The sequence below is a fragment of the Colletotrichum graminicola genome (genome assembly GCF_000149035.1).
Source record: "Colletotrichum graminicola M1.001 genomic scaffold supercont1.47, whole genome shotgun sequence".
NCBI lineage: Eukaryota > Fungi > Ascomycota > Sordariomycetes > Glomerellales > Glomerellaceae > Colletotrichum > Colletotrichum graminicola.
The window spans coordinates 66,330-82,480 of record NW_007361051.1 but is presented as its reverse complement, the minus strand read 5'-3'; the positions used below and the strand labels follow the sequence as shown (position 1 = coordinate 82,480).

At 36.1% G+C, this 16,151-nt stretch overlaps 3 protein-coding genes across 3 annotated transcripts; 2 read left to right on the top strand and 1 right to left on the bottom strand.

The window, feature by feature from the left end:
- Positions 1-169: 169 nt before the first annotated feature.
- Positions 170-1,915, top strand: GLRG_09284 (peptidase family M20/M25/M40; the record flags this gene model as incomplete). The annotated part of the gene is made up of 1 exon (XM_008099969.1): positions 170-1,915. One exon carries the CDS (start codon positions 170-172, stop codon positions 1,913-1,915), a length of 1,746 nt encoding a protein of 581 aa, XP_008098160.1.
- Positions 1,916-2,392: 477 nt separating this feature from the next.
- Positions 2,393-2,914, bottom strand: GLRG_09283 (uncharacterized protein; the record flags this gene model as incomplete). The annotated part of the gene is made up of 4 exons (XM_008099968.1): positions 2,393-2,449; positions 2,521-2,598; positions 2,664-2,717; positions 2,846-2,914. The coding sequence occupies 4 exons, from the start codon at positions 2,912-2,914 to the stop codon at positions 2,393-2,395; spliced, it is 258 nt and encodes an 85-aa protein (XP_008098159.1).
- A 1,333-nt stretch (positions 2,915-4,247) lies between these two features.
- Positions 4,248-5,076, top strand: GLRG_09282 (uncharacterized protein; the record flags this gene model as incomplete). Its single annotated transcript, XM_008099967.1, has 3 exons — positions 4,248-4,489; positions 4,626-4,899; positions 4,963-5,076. The coding sequence occupies 3 exons, from the start codon at positions 4,248-4,250 to the stop codon at positions 5,074-5,076; spliced, it is 630 nt and encodes a 209-aa protein (XP_008098158.1).
- Positions 5,077-16,151: the final 11,075 nt, after the last annotated feature.

Here is a 16,151-nt window from a genome sequence, read left to right as displayed (position 1 = left end):
GTCATACATATCATCGCTGAAACCTCGTCTTATCTTCCACTTCCACTTCGCCGCTTCGTCCTCCATCTTCCATCCCCTTTCTTCTTCTTTATCCCCAGCCTCATTCCACATCCTCCATTGCCCTTAATTGAGACAATCCCTACCACACGTTGCTTCTTATTGGCACACCATGTCCGAGAAACTCCCCTTTGCCCACCCGGCGCCGGAGCACGCTCCCCCTGCCCCGCGCCGCGCACGCCGGAACGCGTGGTGGTCACTTCTCCCCGCCGCCCTCGTTTTGGCATACCTCCACGCGCCGTCCTCCTTCGGCCTCGGTCACGGTTACCACCGTCATGGCTCTTCGCCCGGCGCCGCGGCTGCGGGCTGCGGCCAGGTCAATCCCCTCTTCCCGACCCAAAACTCGACCGGCCTCTCGAAGCTGGACTCGTACCTTGACAGCCCCAAGTTCCGTAACGAGACCGTCGCCCGCCTCGCCGGCGCCATCCAGATCCCCACCGAGTCTTTTGACAACTACGGCCTCGTGGGCGTCGACGACCGCTGGGACAAGCTCTTCGCCTTCGCCGACTACCTCAAAAAGACCTTCCCCAAGGTCCACGCCGCCCTCACGCTCGAGCGTGTCAACACCCACGGGCTTCTCTACACCTGGCAGGGTTCAGACGCCAACCTGAAGCCCACCGTGCTCATGGCTCACCAGGACACCGTCCCCGTCGCGCCCACGACTATCGACAGCTGGACACACCCACCGTTCAGCGGCGCCTACGACGGCACCTACGTCTGGGGCCGCGGCGCCATGGACTGCAAGAACTCCCTCATCGGCATCCTCGAGTCCGTCGAGCTGCTCCTCGACGCCGGCTTCGCTCCCAAGCGCACCCTCGTGCTGTCCTTTGGTTTCGACGAAGAGATCTCGGGTGAGCGCGGCGCCGGCCACCTCGCCTCCTTCCTGGTGGACCGCTACGGCAAGGACGGCGCCGCTGTCATCGTCGACGAGGGCGCCGGCTTTGACAGCCAGTGGGGCAAGGACTTCGCCATCCCCGGCACGGCCGAGAAGGGCTACATCGACGTCGAGATCGTCGTCCGCACCCCCGGTGGCCACAGCTCCATCCCGCCTGCGCATACGGGCATTGGCATCCTGTCGGACATCATCACGCACATCGAGGCGAACCCCTACGAGCCCGAGCTGATCCCCGGTAACCCGTACCTCGAGAAGCTGCAATGTGGCGCCGCCTACGCGCCAGAGTTCCCCGACAGCCTGCGCAACCTGCTCCCCGCCGCCGGCGACAAGCAGGTGTGCAAGAAGAAGACGGACCGTCTGGCGAGGGAGGCCGCCAAGGCCGGGCCCCAGATCAAGTACCTCTTCACGACCTCGCTGGCGACCGACATCATCGAGGGCGGCGTCAAGATCAACGCGCTGCCCGAGCGGGTCCGTGCCGTGGTGAACCACCGCGTCAACGTCGGTGACAAGACGGCCAGCGTCAAGGAGAGGCTCGCCGAGATCGTGCGCCCCATCGCAGACAAGTACAACCTCACCCTGCACGCCTTTGGGGAGGACGGCAAGGCCGAGACGCCGTCCAGCATCACTCTCAGCGGCAACGACAAGCTATTGGAGCCCGCGCCCATCACGCCAACCGAGGTCGACGGCGTCACCCCCTACGGCATCCTCGCCGGCACCACGCGCGCGCTGTACGGAGAGGACCTCATCGTCTCACCGGGCCTGATGACGGGCAACACCGACACGCGGTACTACTGGGACCTGACCAAGCACATCTTCCGCTTCTCGCCCGGCTACGACGCAGAGAGCGACGAGTGGTCGGGCATCCACACGGTCGACGAGAGGACGAGCGTCAAGGGGCACATCAACCTCGTCAAGTGGTACACCATCTTCGTGAGAAACGTTGACGAGGCAGACTTCTCCTGAAGGAGCTTTGTCAATGTGGTCTGGGGCCCTGTATTGCCCCTCCCCCGCTTTTCATTTCTCATGCATGTATGTGCGTGCCCCATTGCGCCTGTGGCTATCCCGGCTTCCTCGACATTATTCCTGGAGGAAGGGGGTTCCTGTTGCTATCTGTATAGAAGAATCCAGGCACTGGTAGGGAGAGACGCACACAGTCAGCCGAGGCACGGAGGAAACAAGGATACCAGCAGGTTGCCGAAACACGTAAAACCACTCAATTCATGAGAATACGATGTGATTCTGATAAGATTTTGTCATCAAAAAAGGGGCCGTAATTATAGTATTCTCTACAACACTCTTCCGGGCACACTATCCTCTGGCCGCTTTCCACTGTTTGGTATCCATCTACCATTCCCGATCAGCCCAATCAGGTGCTCCCACTCCCCATCATCTCCAAATAAGCGCGGTTAAACAAACAAACAAGGTCGTCTTTGCTACCATCTAGCACTTCCTGCATTTTCCGGTCGCAATATCGCAGCAGTCGCAGGCGGAGCCATCCTGAGTTGCATGTTAGAACCCGTCGTATTGCTAGTTACGCATGGTCTTGTGGTTGGAGATTGGAAACTCACGGCGAGGTTGGTGCACGGAAGAGGGCAAATTGATACCGCGCAGTACGATGAGGTAAAGGAGACCTTCCAGAGTTGCGGCTGTTGTTCGTTTATGTTAGCATACCAGTGGCTCCCAACTCCAATCGAATTTAGACAAGACATACCGGGCAAGCTCCAGGGCCGTTTGTGTTGGTGTAGCAGCAAGAGTCCCAGTAGCACTGTTCAGTTTCATGATGGTTAGCGCTGTTCTCTCGGGCGTACTTAGGCACTAGCCAGATACCAAGTCGGCGTCTGAACCATCTCGTGACACTTGTAAACCCCGCGTCTATTCTATCCTAGGTCTTACAATAGCAGCCGCCTGGTCGAATGCCGCAAAGGCAAGGACGGTGGCGAAAAGCGAAGTAGAAAGATGCATGGCGAGCTTGTTTAAGAGGGGTTGGATTAATAGAAAGGAGTGAAATTCGGGTCGAGACCGTCAAGTGAGTGACTGGATGATTATTTAGATGGATGGTAAACGAGGGTGATGGGCCAATGTCAGTGTGCTGCAGACAACGACATCGGGGCATTCATCACGGCGAAGATGCACCATGACTTATATATCGAACCTGTGCCCCCTTTGCTTGGCTACTCCTCGGGGTATAACCGTTTCCGGGGTTGGGCAAGGGGTCCAGATACAAGAGTCATGTCACGATGCGGACTCGCCGGGGCAGCCTTGCTTCCGATAAACGCATGTAGGGCCAACACTCGCACACGGGGCACACCTTGTTCAACTGCTAATTTTCGTCAGAGTTATCTTAGATCAGCCGCAAAAGAGATAGCTCAATGCCCCGGGAAAACACTACACTACTCAACTCTGCTCTGACACCTATGCTCCTTCAATGAAGCATTCTTGTCGATTCTTTTATTTTCATTTTTCTTATACCTTCCTTCTTCTCCTTCCACTTCTTCTTCTTCTTCTTCTTCTTCTTCTGACCTGTTGATAGGTTTGGACAGCTCTTAGTCGTCAAAGACAGTGAGTGGGATGGATCAACGCTGGGACCCCTTCCTGGCATCCGAGAGACTCGGGACGAACAATGGCGGCCGATGCTGTGCACAAGCAGGGGTCGCCCCAGGGTGCTTAATGCCGCGTTTATATGGAATGCACTGACAACCATGGTTCACCGGCGAGACCGCGCGAACAGATCACCAAAACAGCTCTGTTTGGATAGCCGTCCAATATTCCGACCGCGGTAAAGCCCTCGCGGCGACTCATGCACGGCGGCCGGCCCAGTCAACGAATATCCGAATCTGAACTTCGCCATGTGCCGGACATCTGCCTATCTTGTTCCCCCCTGCCTTAGGCCAACCCAATCGGTAATATAGTCGGGGATTGTCAGAAAACAGTGCTTGCGTAGCCATCATATCGGCACTCTCCGCGGCTGGTCATGTCATGAACCATCTCCTTTATCCTTGAGGTTCTCCGGAACACATGATTCATGGATCCGCATTACAATCCGAGTGCCAGGGTCCATGTTTTTGCCTTAAGCTCAATAGCCGGGACACGTGCGGTTGCATAGCATCGTTTAAAAGAACGGCCATCGTCCACATCATCTGGTACATCCTCTTTTGAGATCACCTCAGTCTTCACGCCTCCCACAATCGTTTCTGCCCTCGTTTCCTCTTGCCCAACCGCATTCCAGTGCGCGTCACATTCTTTAATTCCAAGACACTTGTCTATAATCTCTCGTTCGTTAGGACAACACGCCACGATGAAGACTTCCGCCGTCATCTCCTCTCTGCTCTTCCTGGCTTCCAGCGTCTCTGCTGATGGTCGTTACTGCTCTTGGCCACTTAAGCGTGTGATCACGAGCGTCAGGCCCGTTTGGACTGACCCGCAACTCGTCGGCGGCGTGTTTGTTGGCCCTTCCTCAACCACTGGCACTATCGCAGCCGGCTACACGTACACCGAGTCGTGGAGTATCACTGGCAGTATATCTGGTTCCAGTGGCTTGTAAGTCCGGTTCATTCCTTGTTACATGAGATCTAGAACCGAGAGCGCGACTCCAAGCGGTCGAGGACTTCTAGACTCCCACCTCGTACAAACAGCCTTTTTTTCGTTTCTATTCAGATCTAACTCGAAGTAATAGGGCTGGTATTGTAACCCTCGGTGTCTCGACTTCCTACGGACAAACAACTGCCAGGGGTACCTCCTTGACCGTCAGCATCGCGTGCCCGGCCAACGTCCGTTGCGGTATCACGGCCTCTACCTACGTTCTCGAGGTCAACGGTACCGAGACCCTCTACCGTTGCGGCAGCAAGGACAAGTACGACACGCAGTACCCTTGCCAAGACTCAGCCCCGGACCACTGCCCTACAACATTCTGGAACACTACCGACGGTGTCACGAAGCCCTTTACTGCCGTAAGATCGCACGCGGAACCCCCAGACGCAATGAGATTGTGATGCTGACAGTTGTCTTACCAGTACATCCCCCTGGCCAAGAGCTCTTCGAATGTTAACGAGCTGCTCGCTGTCAACTACAACGCTTGCACGGCGGGGACGCCTTACGCGGGTATCGCGACCTGCCCCGGATACTAGGCGGTGATGCGTAATTGTGGAGTCCTGTCACCATAGAAGTGGACGACGCGGGTCTGTGGCTGAGGTGGCCGGGTCAAACCCCTGAGGACGAGGAAAGGGGGGGAAGCCTGTGCTGAGGCTGAGGCTTACATACTTGGCAAAGTGACCACGAAGACGGCCAGAGCTTTGTTGCTCTTCATAAAAGATGGTTTTTGCAATTGAGAGGGTTGCATGCCGTCTTGATCCACGGCGCCGGTGGTTGTAAGGCATGAAGATCTCGAGGCAGACTCGAGCCCGCTGATAGTAGCTAGGCTCTTGAGAAGAGCACGAGACGAACCTACCTAGTCCGTCTTCTCCAATCTACTACTAATGCACGAGTTTGCTATCCTTGAAACCTGCGTATTAGTCCCGTGTCCCATGTCCTTAAGATACTGCTTGATGTCATTGGTCGAACCGACTAACACCCCATGCCCTAGCAGCGAGCGGCAGGGTTGGGAATAAGTATACTTAAGTAAGTATTTCAAGGTTAAATACTTACTTAAGTATACTTGCTAAGGTTAAATACTTACTTAAGTATACTTATTAAGGTTAAATACTTACTTAAGTATACTTAAGTATACTTAAGTATACTTAATAAGTAAATAAAAATAAATAAAGATAATAAGAAATTAAAAAGAATTATATAACAATTCTATATATAGTAGTTTTTAACTAAATATAAAAAAACCTAGCTTTAAATAAAAACTTTATAATTTATTTTATTAACTAATTAATTATATATTATAACTAATATAATTAAAATAAGTAATATAGAAAATATATAAATAGTTATATATAAAGTAAGTATATATAATGCAATTTATTTATATTATATAATACTTATTTAAGTAAGTAATATAAATAGTATTTTTAAATATATATTATATATAGAGAGTTAATAAAAAAAATACAAATTTAATATAAGTGTTAAGGCCTTTTAGGTATAGCTAAATTATATATATATATATACTAGCTTATATAGTATATGAAAAAATATATAGAAATATATTTTAAGCTATAGTTACTATTCTAGATTTAATAATATTTCTATTTCCTATTTAGGTAAACGCCCCGCTTTTTAATCCTAGTTTCTAAAACTCTATTTTTAGTATATATACTAACATATATTATATTTTGTCTACAGAAAAATACAATATAGATATAAGTTATATTTACTTAAATATTTTAATATATAGTTACTGAAAATAAAAACTATATTAGTAAACCCTTGTAATAATTCTTAGATCTATACTATATATTAATTATATAATTTATTATCTTAAGTTAAGCCTTATAAGTATTATATTTTTAAAAAAATACAATTCTCTATATAAAATATAGTTTTAACTCTCTAATTATATATTTTAAATTAAGTAAGTATATATATAAATATATATAAAGTAAGTATATATATATATATATATATATAAAGTAAGTATATATATATATATATATATATAAAGTAAGTATATATATATATATATATATATATATATATATATATTAGAAGTAAGAATATCTCTAAGTATTCTTATACTTCTTTATCTTATATTTCCTCTATTATAGAGGTTATATATATATAAGATATATATATTTATAATCTACTTACTTAGTAGATTAATATATATATTGATTACGTAAGCATGCCTGATTACGTAATCAACCGAAGATTGGAGAAGGTACTAGAATGTCTAAGATCTCTCTAGATCCTACCTTCTACCTCTGTTGTTCCTATAAGGTTATTGTTTTAAGTTAGGGTTATTTACTTAAGGTTATTATATTACGTAACTAAGGGTTGATTTATAAGCAGCTTACGCAAGTATGGAATATTCTAGTAAGCTGTATAGGTCTATATAAGGGCTAGAATTCTTCCTGTTTTTAGTTTCTTTTCCTTCTCTCTCTAAGCAAGCAAATAGTTAATAATCTAACTACTATACTCTCTTTTAACTATATATCCTTATATCCTCTATTTATCTACCCTAGGTATAAGCATTTATATCTCCCTTTTATCCTATATTCTTGCTTCTATAGGATATATCTTTATATAAGAGATATACTCTCTTATATTCTCCTAAGCTAGAATTCTCTATCTAAGAGACTAGCTTACCTGTTGTGCTAATAATATATAACTATATAAAGTAAGTATATATATAAGAGTTATATATACTCTTAAGTAGCCTATTTATTTATCTATTTATAAAAGTAGATTCCTTATACTATCTTTTCTTTATAAGAATATTAAGGTAGAAAGAGTAAGTCCTTAGTATCTCTTATAACTAAGAGAAGTATTAAATATCTACTATAAATAAAGGCAGTATAAGTCCTACTATAAGCAGCATAAGGTCCTTTATCTAAGAGGTAGCATAAGTCTTAATAGGAGCTATAAAATCCTCTAGCTGCCTATATATCTTATATATATAAAGATATATATTTATAAAGAGGTAGAAAGAGTAAGACCTCTATAGGTTATAAGAATACCTATTTAAATCTAGTAAAATACTAAAAAAAATAGCGGATATTATTAAGGCTACTACAGGCTGTTTATTACCTCTAGAACAACGTCTCTAGGGTATAAAGAATTAGAATTCCTAGATTACTTCTATTTATCTCTTTTTTAAGCTATTAAAGCTTAATACTTATTTTGAAGAAGAGATAAGATATAAGGATATCTCTAAAGAATAAAAAATATAAGCCTTGTTAATTATAAGGCAGAATCTTTAAAAAGATCCCTTATTTTTAGTATTTAATTTAAAGAATCCTAAGGATACTTTAAATATACTAAAATTATCTTAGAAGGGAACAGGCCTTATTCTAAGGTAATAATTATACTTAGAATTTTACGCTATTAAACTAGAGAATTATAATACTTTAAATAAGTTTATTAGCTCTTTTAAAGGTTATATCTCTAAGTTAAATAACGTAGGGGCTAAAATAGAAGATATAGACTAAAAACTGTCTTTATAGCTACTTTAAGTAGCTATTTTCCTGTCTAGGTAGAAAGATAGAGAAGTGCTTTAAGAACTAAAAAGCCTCCTTCTCTAGAAGCCTTTATTAATAATATATTAGACAAAAACTAGCGTAAAAATAATACGCCTATATCTAATAATTATAGTAGAAATCCTTTTAATAATAAGGATAATTCTACTAAAGATTATAAGAATCCCTTTAATAAGGATAAGAAACCTTATAAGTAAGGAAATAAAGGGTATAAAAGACCTAAAGAAAAAGTTAATAACCTAGATTTAAACCTACAGCCTTTTAAAGGTAAAGAAAGGGCAACTTTCACTATAAACTATTAAGCTAACTAGCCTCTAGAAGAGGATAACTAAGAAGGTAAATATTACACTTATAAGGCCTATTATAACTGTTTAAATTAAAGAAATAAATAGTTATATAATATAGGTTTAATAGTCTATATATTAAATAATAAGGACTTTTACCTAGACCTATTAACTAAGGAAAATATTCCTATAGTTAATACAGGAGCAGGACCTATTAAACCTAAAGGAATAGGAACTATTTTACTTCCTATTTACTTTAAAGGGGAAATTAACTATATAAGGTTAAAGAATACCTTATATATACTAGAATTTCCTATATCTATATTTTTAGGCCTTCTACACTATAAAGGAGGTAGATTCCTTATTAACTAGAATCTTTATAGTAGTAATAGAGAACCTTTTGCTAATATTAATATAGCAAGAAGAGGTTTCTACTTAAATATTACTTATCCTCCTAAAAATAATCTTCTATATAATATAGATATAGAAGAAAAAAAAGGCCCTTTTTTATCTCTAGAAAATACTAGAGAAAATATATCTTCTAATATAGAAGATAATACCTCTAAAGAAGAGGTATTTACTATAATAGAAGAATAGTATTAAAAATTAGGTCATCCTTCTTATCCTTACTTAGTTAAAACAGCTAAGTTAACTAAAGGAATTCCTTTAGAAAAATTAAAGGAAGAGGATTTATACTGTCCTCACTATATAAGCTCTAAGTTAACTAGGCAACAGCCTAAAATTAACTATAATAGAGCTACTTTTCCCTTAGAAAGAGTATATATAGATACTCTTAAAATTACCCCTATATCTATTAATAGAAATAACTACGCTATTCTATTTATAGATAATTATTCTAGCCTTAGAGATATTAAATTCTCTAAAACTAAAGAAGATATAATTAATATCTTAAAAAATAAGCTAGAATATTATAAAAATTAGGGGTATAATTATCCTAAACGCCTACGCCTAGATAACAGCACGGAATTTAATATAGGGGAATTATTACCTTATATTAAAGAAAAAGGGATTATTTTAGAACCCTTTACTCCCTATACGCTAGAGCAAAACAGAATAGTAAAAAGAATAAATAGAGCTATTCTAGATAAATCTAGGACTATTATAGCAGTAAATAACTTACCTAAGTTTCTATAAGATATTATTCTTAAAGAAACTACTAAGTTATTAAATTATACTACTATAAGAAGACTAAAAAAGACCCCTATAGAGGCTTTTCTAGATTATTTCTATCCTAATAAGGATAATAAACTAGATTTATTTAAATTAAAGAAAATAGGCTCTAAGGTCTTAGTCTATAGACCTAAAGAAAGGCGTATCTAATTAGATAAATTAAATACCTATACAGAAGAAGGTATTTATTTATCTATAGAAAGGAATAATATATATACTATATATATTCCTTCTAGGCCTTATAGGTCCTCTATAGTAAGGACCTTACATATTAAATTTATAGAAAGTACTATAAGAGAGGGAGAAAAAACTACTATTCCTTTTAGTACTTCTATAAATAAGGAAATTATTCCTTCTTCTAATATAGAGGTTAGATTACCTTCTATATCTAAAGAAGAAAAAGAAAAATATAAGGCCTATAATAATACTATAGAATATAACTATAGTATTAAACCTCTAGAGCCTACTACTTTAAAATAAGCTCTAGAAGGACCTGAAAAAGACCTCTGGTTAGAAGCTATATATAAAGAATTAGCTACTATTATCTAAAGAGGCACTTTAAAAGCAGTAGAACCTAATAAAACATATAAGTCTTTTAGGGTACCTTTAACTGCTAAATAGGTCTTTAAGAAAAAATTTAATATTAACGGTAATATTAATAAATATAAGGCCTAATTATATATTAGAGGTTTTTAGTAAAAGTATAGGCTAGATTACTTTTAAACCTTTACTATAAGTAGTAACCTTACTACTTATAGGGTACTATTAGCTATAGCAGCAGCTTTAGATTAGGAAATCTAACAAATTAATATTATTAGAGCCTTTCTCTATAGGGATTTAGAAGAAGAGGTATATATAGACCTTTTTAATATCCTTTTATCTAATTTCTTTAATAAATACCCTAATTTAAATACTATAAATTAGGAAAATAATAAGAATTAGATATTATTACTTTTAAAGGCTTTATATAGCCTTAAACAAGCTCCTAGGCAGTAGCAGTTAAAGATTAAATCTATATTAAAAGATATAGGTTTTATATCTTTAAAATCTAATAAAGCCACCTATTATAACTAGGATAAAAATAATCCTTATTATATTATTACCTATGTTAATAATTTTCTTATACTTAATAAAGATATTAAGTATATAGAAAATATAAAGGGTAAAATCTCTAAATATATAGAGATTCAAGACCTAGGTAAAGTTTCTAAATTTCTAGGGCTTTATATAACAAGAGATAGATCTAGAAGATCTATAACTATCTCTTAAGCCTATTATATCTAACAACTTCTAGAAAGATTTAATCTACTAGAAGTAAAAGGAAATAATATACCTATATCTCTAAGTATATTAAGTAGCCCTCTAGGTAACAAATTAGAAGGTTATACTCCTTCTAAGGACCTATTAAAGGAATATTAATAACTTATAGGTTCCCTTATATATACTATATTTATAACTTAGCCTAATATAGCCTATAGCATATCCTTTACCTCTTATTACCTTTATAACTTAATAGAATTCCTACTTAAGTAAGGAAAAGGTATTTTAAAATATTTAAAAGAGACTATTAATTATAATATTACCTATTAAGGTAATATAGATATTAATAACTCTAATAATACCCTTAATCTAGTAGGATATACTAATTCTAACTAGGTAAGTTATAAAGAAACTAGAAAATCTACTTCTAGTTATATCTTTACCTTATTAGGGGGCCCTATTAGTTAGAAATCTAAAAAACAGTTAACTATATCCCTATCTACTACTAAGGCTGAATTTAATGGCCTACAGGAAGCTATTAGGGAGGCAGTCTGGCTAAAAGGCTTATTATCTAAAATAGGGTATAATATAACCCCTATAAATATTAAAACAGATAATAATACAGCCTTAAGCTTAGCCTATAATCCTAAATATTATTAGAGGACTAAGCATACTGCCTTATACTACTACTATACTTATTAAGAAGTTAAAAATAGTAATATAGAAGTAAAATATATTCCTACTTCTTCTATACCTATAGATAGCTTAACAAAGCCCCTTCCTAAGGTTAAATTTTAAGAATTTAATAAGCTTATAGGCCTATTTAATAATAATAAGCCTATATAATATACCTATATATATAGTATATTTTTCTTACTATTATTAGGACTTTTTATAAATAAGTTATTATACTTATTAATATTTACCCTACACGCTACTACGTAACTCTAGGGTAACTTTTTTTACTTAACCACTTTTACTCTATAATAGAGCAAAAGAGGGAGTATTAGAAGTAAGAATATCTCTAAGTATGCTTATACTTCTTTATCTTATATTTTCTCTATTATAGAGGTTATATATATATAAGATATATATATTTATAATCTACTTACTTAGTAGATTAATATATATATTAATTACATAAGTATGTCTGATTACGTAATTAACTATAGATTAGAGAAGGTACTAGAATGTCTAAGATCTCTCTAGATCCTACCTTCTACCTCTGTTGTTCCTATAAGGTTATTGTTTTAAGTTAGGGTTATTTACTTAAGGTTATTATATTACGTAACTAAGGGTTAATTTGTAAGCAGCTTACGTAAGTATAGAATATTCTAGTAAGCTATATAGGTCTATATAAGGGCTAGAATTCTTCCTGTTTTTAGTTTCTTTTCCTTCTCTCTCTAAGCAAGCAAATAGTTAATAATCTAACTACTATACTCTCTTTTAACTATATATCCTTATATCCTCTATTTATCTACCCTAGGTATAAGTATTTATATCTCCTTTTTATCCTATATTCTTGCTTCTATAGGATATATCTTTATATAAGAGATATACTCTCTTATATTCTACTAAGCTAGAATTCTCTATCTAAGAGACTAGCTTACCTGTTGTGCTAACACTATTTTATATACTATAGAAGGTAGGGTATCTTTATTACTATAAGAGTTATATATACTCTTAAGTAGCCTATTTATTTATCTATTTATAAAAGTAGATTCCTTATACTATCTTTTCTTTATAAGAATATTAAGGTAGAAAGAGTAAGTCCTTAGTATCTCTTATAACTAAGAGAAGTATTAAATATCTAATTTAAGGAATACTAAAGATAGTAAGTACTTCCTAATTAGATAAATAGGCTAGCCTTTTAAGTATAATTTATAAGTTAGTAAGAAAGACTTAGTAAACACTAAAAAGGCCTTAAGTAACTATAAAAAAGTATAATAAAAGAAGCTAAAAAAGTAAAATAATAGTATAAAACTAAAGTAATTAAGTACTAAAAAGTATAAGCTAACTTAGCTAAAGGACGTAGACTACTATAAAGCTATTCTAAGAATAAATAATAAGGGTATAGTGTAAGTAAAAACTAAGTAAAAAGGTATTAAGAATCTACTAATTCTAATATATAACGTAAACTAAACCTAAGCTTAATTATTAGGCTAGAAATAAGTAAGAGTAGGCTAATAGCTATAGGTTATAGCGTTAATACGTTTATAAAGGTCTACTAAGAAGTATATAAGAGGGCGCTAAGTTACTAACTTAATAGCGTTCTAATAAACTAAGTAAACTAGATTATTATAGACCTTATACTTAAATAACTACTAAGATATATAGCCTTAGTTACTAAGAAAAAGATATAGATTCTAGCGCTAGTCCTACTAAAGTTAGTAAGTAAAATAAAAAAGAAAATAAGTAGTATACTATATAACAGACTAGTATCTAGATAAAGTTACCTAGGATCTAGGTAATACGCTATAACTAAATAAAGTAATAGGTGCTAACTAAGGTATTATAGGATTAGAAGTTAGTCTATATAGAAAAGTTAGTAAAATATTTATAAAGGAGTGTAAATAGGTTATATAGGTTTAAAATACTTAGATATAAAGTTTATAAAATTATAGTAATAATTAATATTAAGTATAGTAAAAACGTTAATAATCTTTAATATAAGATTAGATAATTCCTCTTAAATATCTTTAGTTTCTTTATAACAGACTATTATATATAAGGAGTTAAAAAGGAATAGTATATCCTAGTAATTACCTAGGATAGTAGGAGAACACTATAAGGAAATATTAGTAATTAGTTAATTAATTACTTATTAACACTTATAGGAGTATAACTAGTGCTATACTAGTTATATTAGACGTAATAAAAAGAACTATCTAAAGTAAAGATATACTTTATAATTAAAAGGGAGTTAGTAAGGGTTTTAACCTCCTTATAGGTCTTTACTATAGTATAAAAGTAATATATATAGGGCTAGTTAGTAGTATAAAGGCGCTTAGGAAGTAGATTAGGGATTTATATAGGTTCCTTAGGCTTATTACTAAGGTCTTAAGGACTATTCTTAGGGCTATCCTTATTACGCTTAGGATTAAGGCTAAAAGGATTATTATAATTAGGGGAACATATAGGACTCTTATTATCTTTATTACTAGGAGGTAGAAGAGGTAGAGGTATAACGTTATAATTAGAAAGTTCCTTATTAAAGCCTAGACTATTATTATCTTAGTTATTATTATAATTATTCTTTTTACTATTTAATAATAAACTATCCTAAAAATAAAGTGTTAATAAACCTAAAACCTTATTAAAAAGCTACCTAAAGAATAAACTTATAAGGGTAGTAAAGAATTAATCTCTAGTATAGTATATAGCATAATAATAACGTTAAGCTAAGGCTTTAACTATTTATTATATAGTATAATCTTAATAGTACTAGAAGTTCTATATTACCTAATAAAAGTTAAATTAGTAACCTATTATTATAAAGTAAAGTAAAGTAAGGTAAAATACTAAAGTAACCTAAAATAAAATTAAAATATAAAAAATAATAGCTAACTAAGGTGTTATAAGTAAAAGATTATTAAATTAAGATAGTTATAAAAGTAAAAGATATAAAAATACCTAGTAATAATAATATAAATAAACTAAATTAGAAGAAAAAGTAAGAAAAAAAACTTAGACCTTAGTAAGTAACTAGGGTTTAAGTGTACACAGACTAGGGTTAGGAATTCCCTAGGGACTAGGCCTATATTAGCCTAGGAAACGCTATAGAAAGGATTTAGAAACCCTGCTTACTTAACTTAAAACGCTATATAAGGACAAGTGGCTTAGGAGGGGGCGTAATTATTATAGGATAATAACTGCTTAACTAAAGGGCGCCACCTAAGACTAGGTAGTAACAGCTGCCTAACTATCTTAAGGTTAGTATAGTATTTTAGGGAGTAGGGCGTATTTAGCTAGTAATAGCCTTATAAATTATAGGAGAATAGTTCTCTAAGATTTAGCTTCTATATAATATAAGACCTATAATTACTAATACTTCTTTATAATTTTAATAGTCTATTATAATTAACTAGTGTAATTAATACTATAAATTAGTAGATTAATAAGGCGTTAACTATAGGATAATAGATTTAGCTTTATCTTACTATTAGCTACTAGTCTGCTAGCTAGGCTAGCTCTATTAGGCCCTAGTTACTATTAAGTTAGATAGAGGGCGTCTTATATATATAGGCTATAATCTAGATAACCTCTAGCTACTACTAATATTAATAGATATAATAGATACCTTATAGGCCTTAAAATAACACTCTAAGAATACCTTTTTACTAGTAATAGTTAAATTTATAACCTAGTTATCTAGATATCTAACCTCCTTATAATAGGCCTACTTTAATAAGCTAAAGACAGCTATATCTAGAGGCTAAAGGACAGTAGAGGCGTATAGTAGTAGAAATAGTAGATATATATTATACTACTAGTATTACTATATAAAATTAATAGTTATATAGCTATAATACCTATTAAGAACTAGTAGTTTAGCCTCTTCTAGCTAAGTAGGCTTAGTGTATAGGATAAAGACCTTCTCTAGCTATTTAAGGGTAGTATTATTAGTTATCTAGCTATTATTAGTTACTATAAATTACTATAGCTTATATATATTAAGGTTAGATAGGAACTACTAGGCTTAAAGTAATTTACTTTTATATATAACTAAGGGAGGTAAAGAGCTACTAGTAGTAGATATATACTTAATAATAGATACTTATACCTTAAATCCTAACTACTTTTTTTTAGATATATTATAATACCTTAGAGCCTAGTACTAGCCTATTACCCCTTTTACCCTCTGTCATAGAATGACATCCCTGATCAATTGATTGGCGATTGGCCATATAAGTGGTGTTGACAGCAGTGCTCAGTGAGGACCACTTGAGCATTGGTGGATCTTTTGGCGTTCTGGCTCAATTGGGTAGAGCCAGGCGTTGGAAGGTCTATTGGCAGGCGCGTCACTGTCAGCGCCCTGTTACACCCTCTATAATACTAGTCTTATCTATATTTTATTTATTAGATAGATAGATCCCCTAGATAGTAAGGATACTACTAAAGTAATAGAAGAAATCCTAGATAACCTTAGGGGAATAGGCTGCCTATTACTAGGTATTAATTACTCTAGATTAGAGGGTTCTAATAGATAGATTTTAGTATATAAATTAGGCTATCTATTTCCTTTTTATAAAAAGATACCTATTACTTATTATACGCTCTATTAGGCCTTTTACTTATTAATAGTTAATATATCTACTAAAGGAC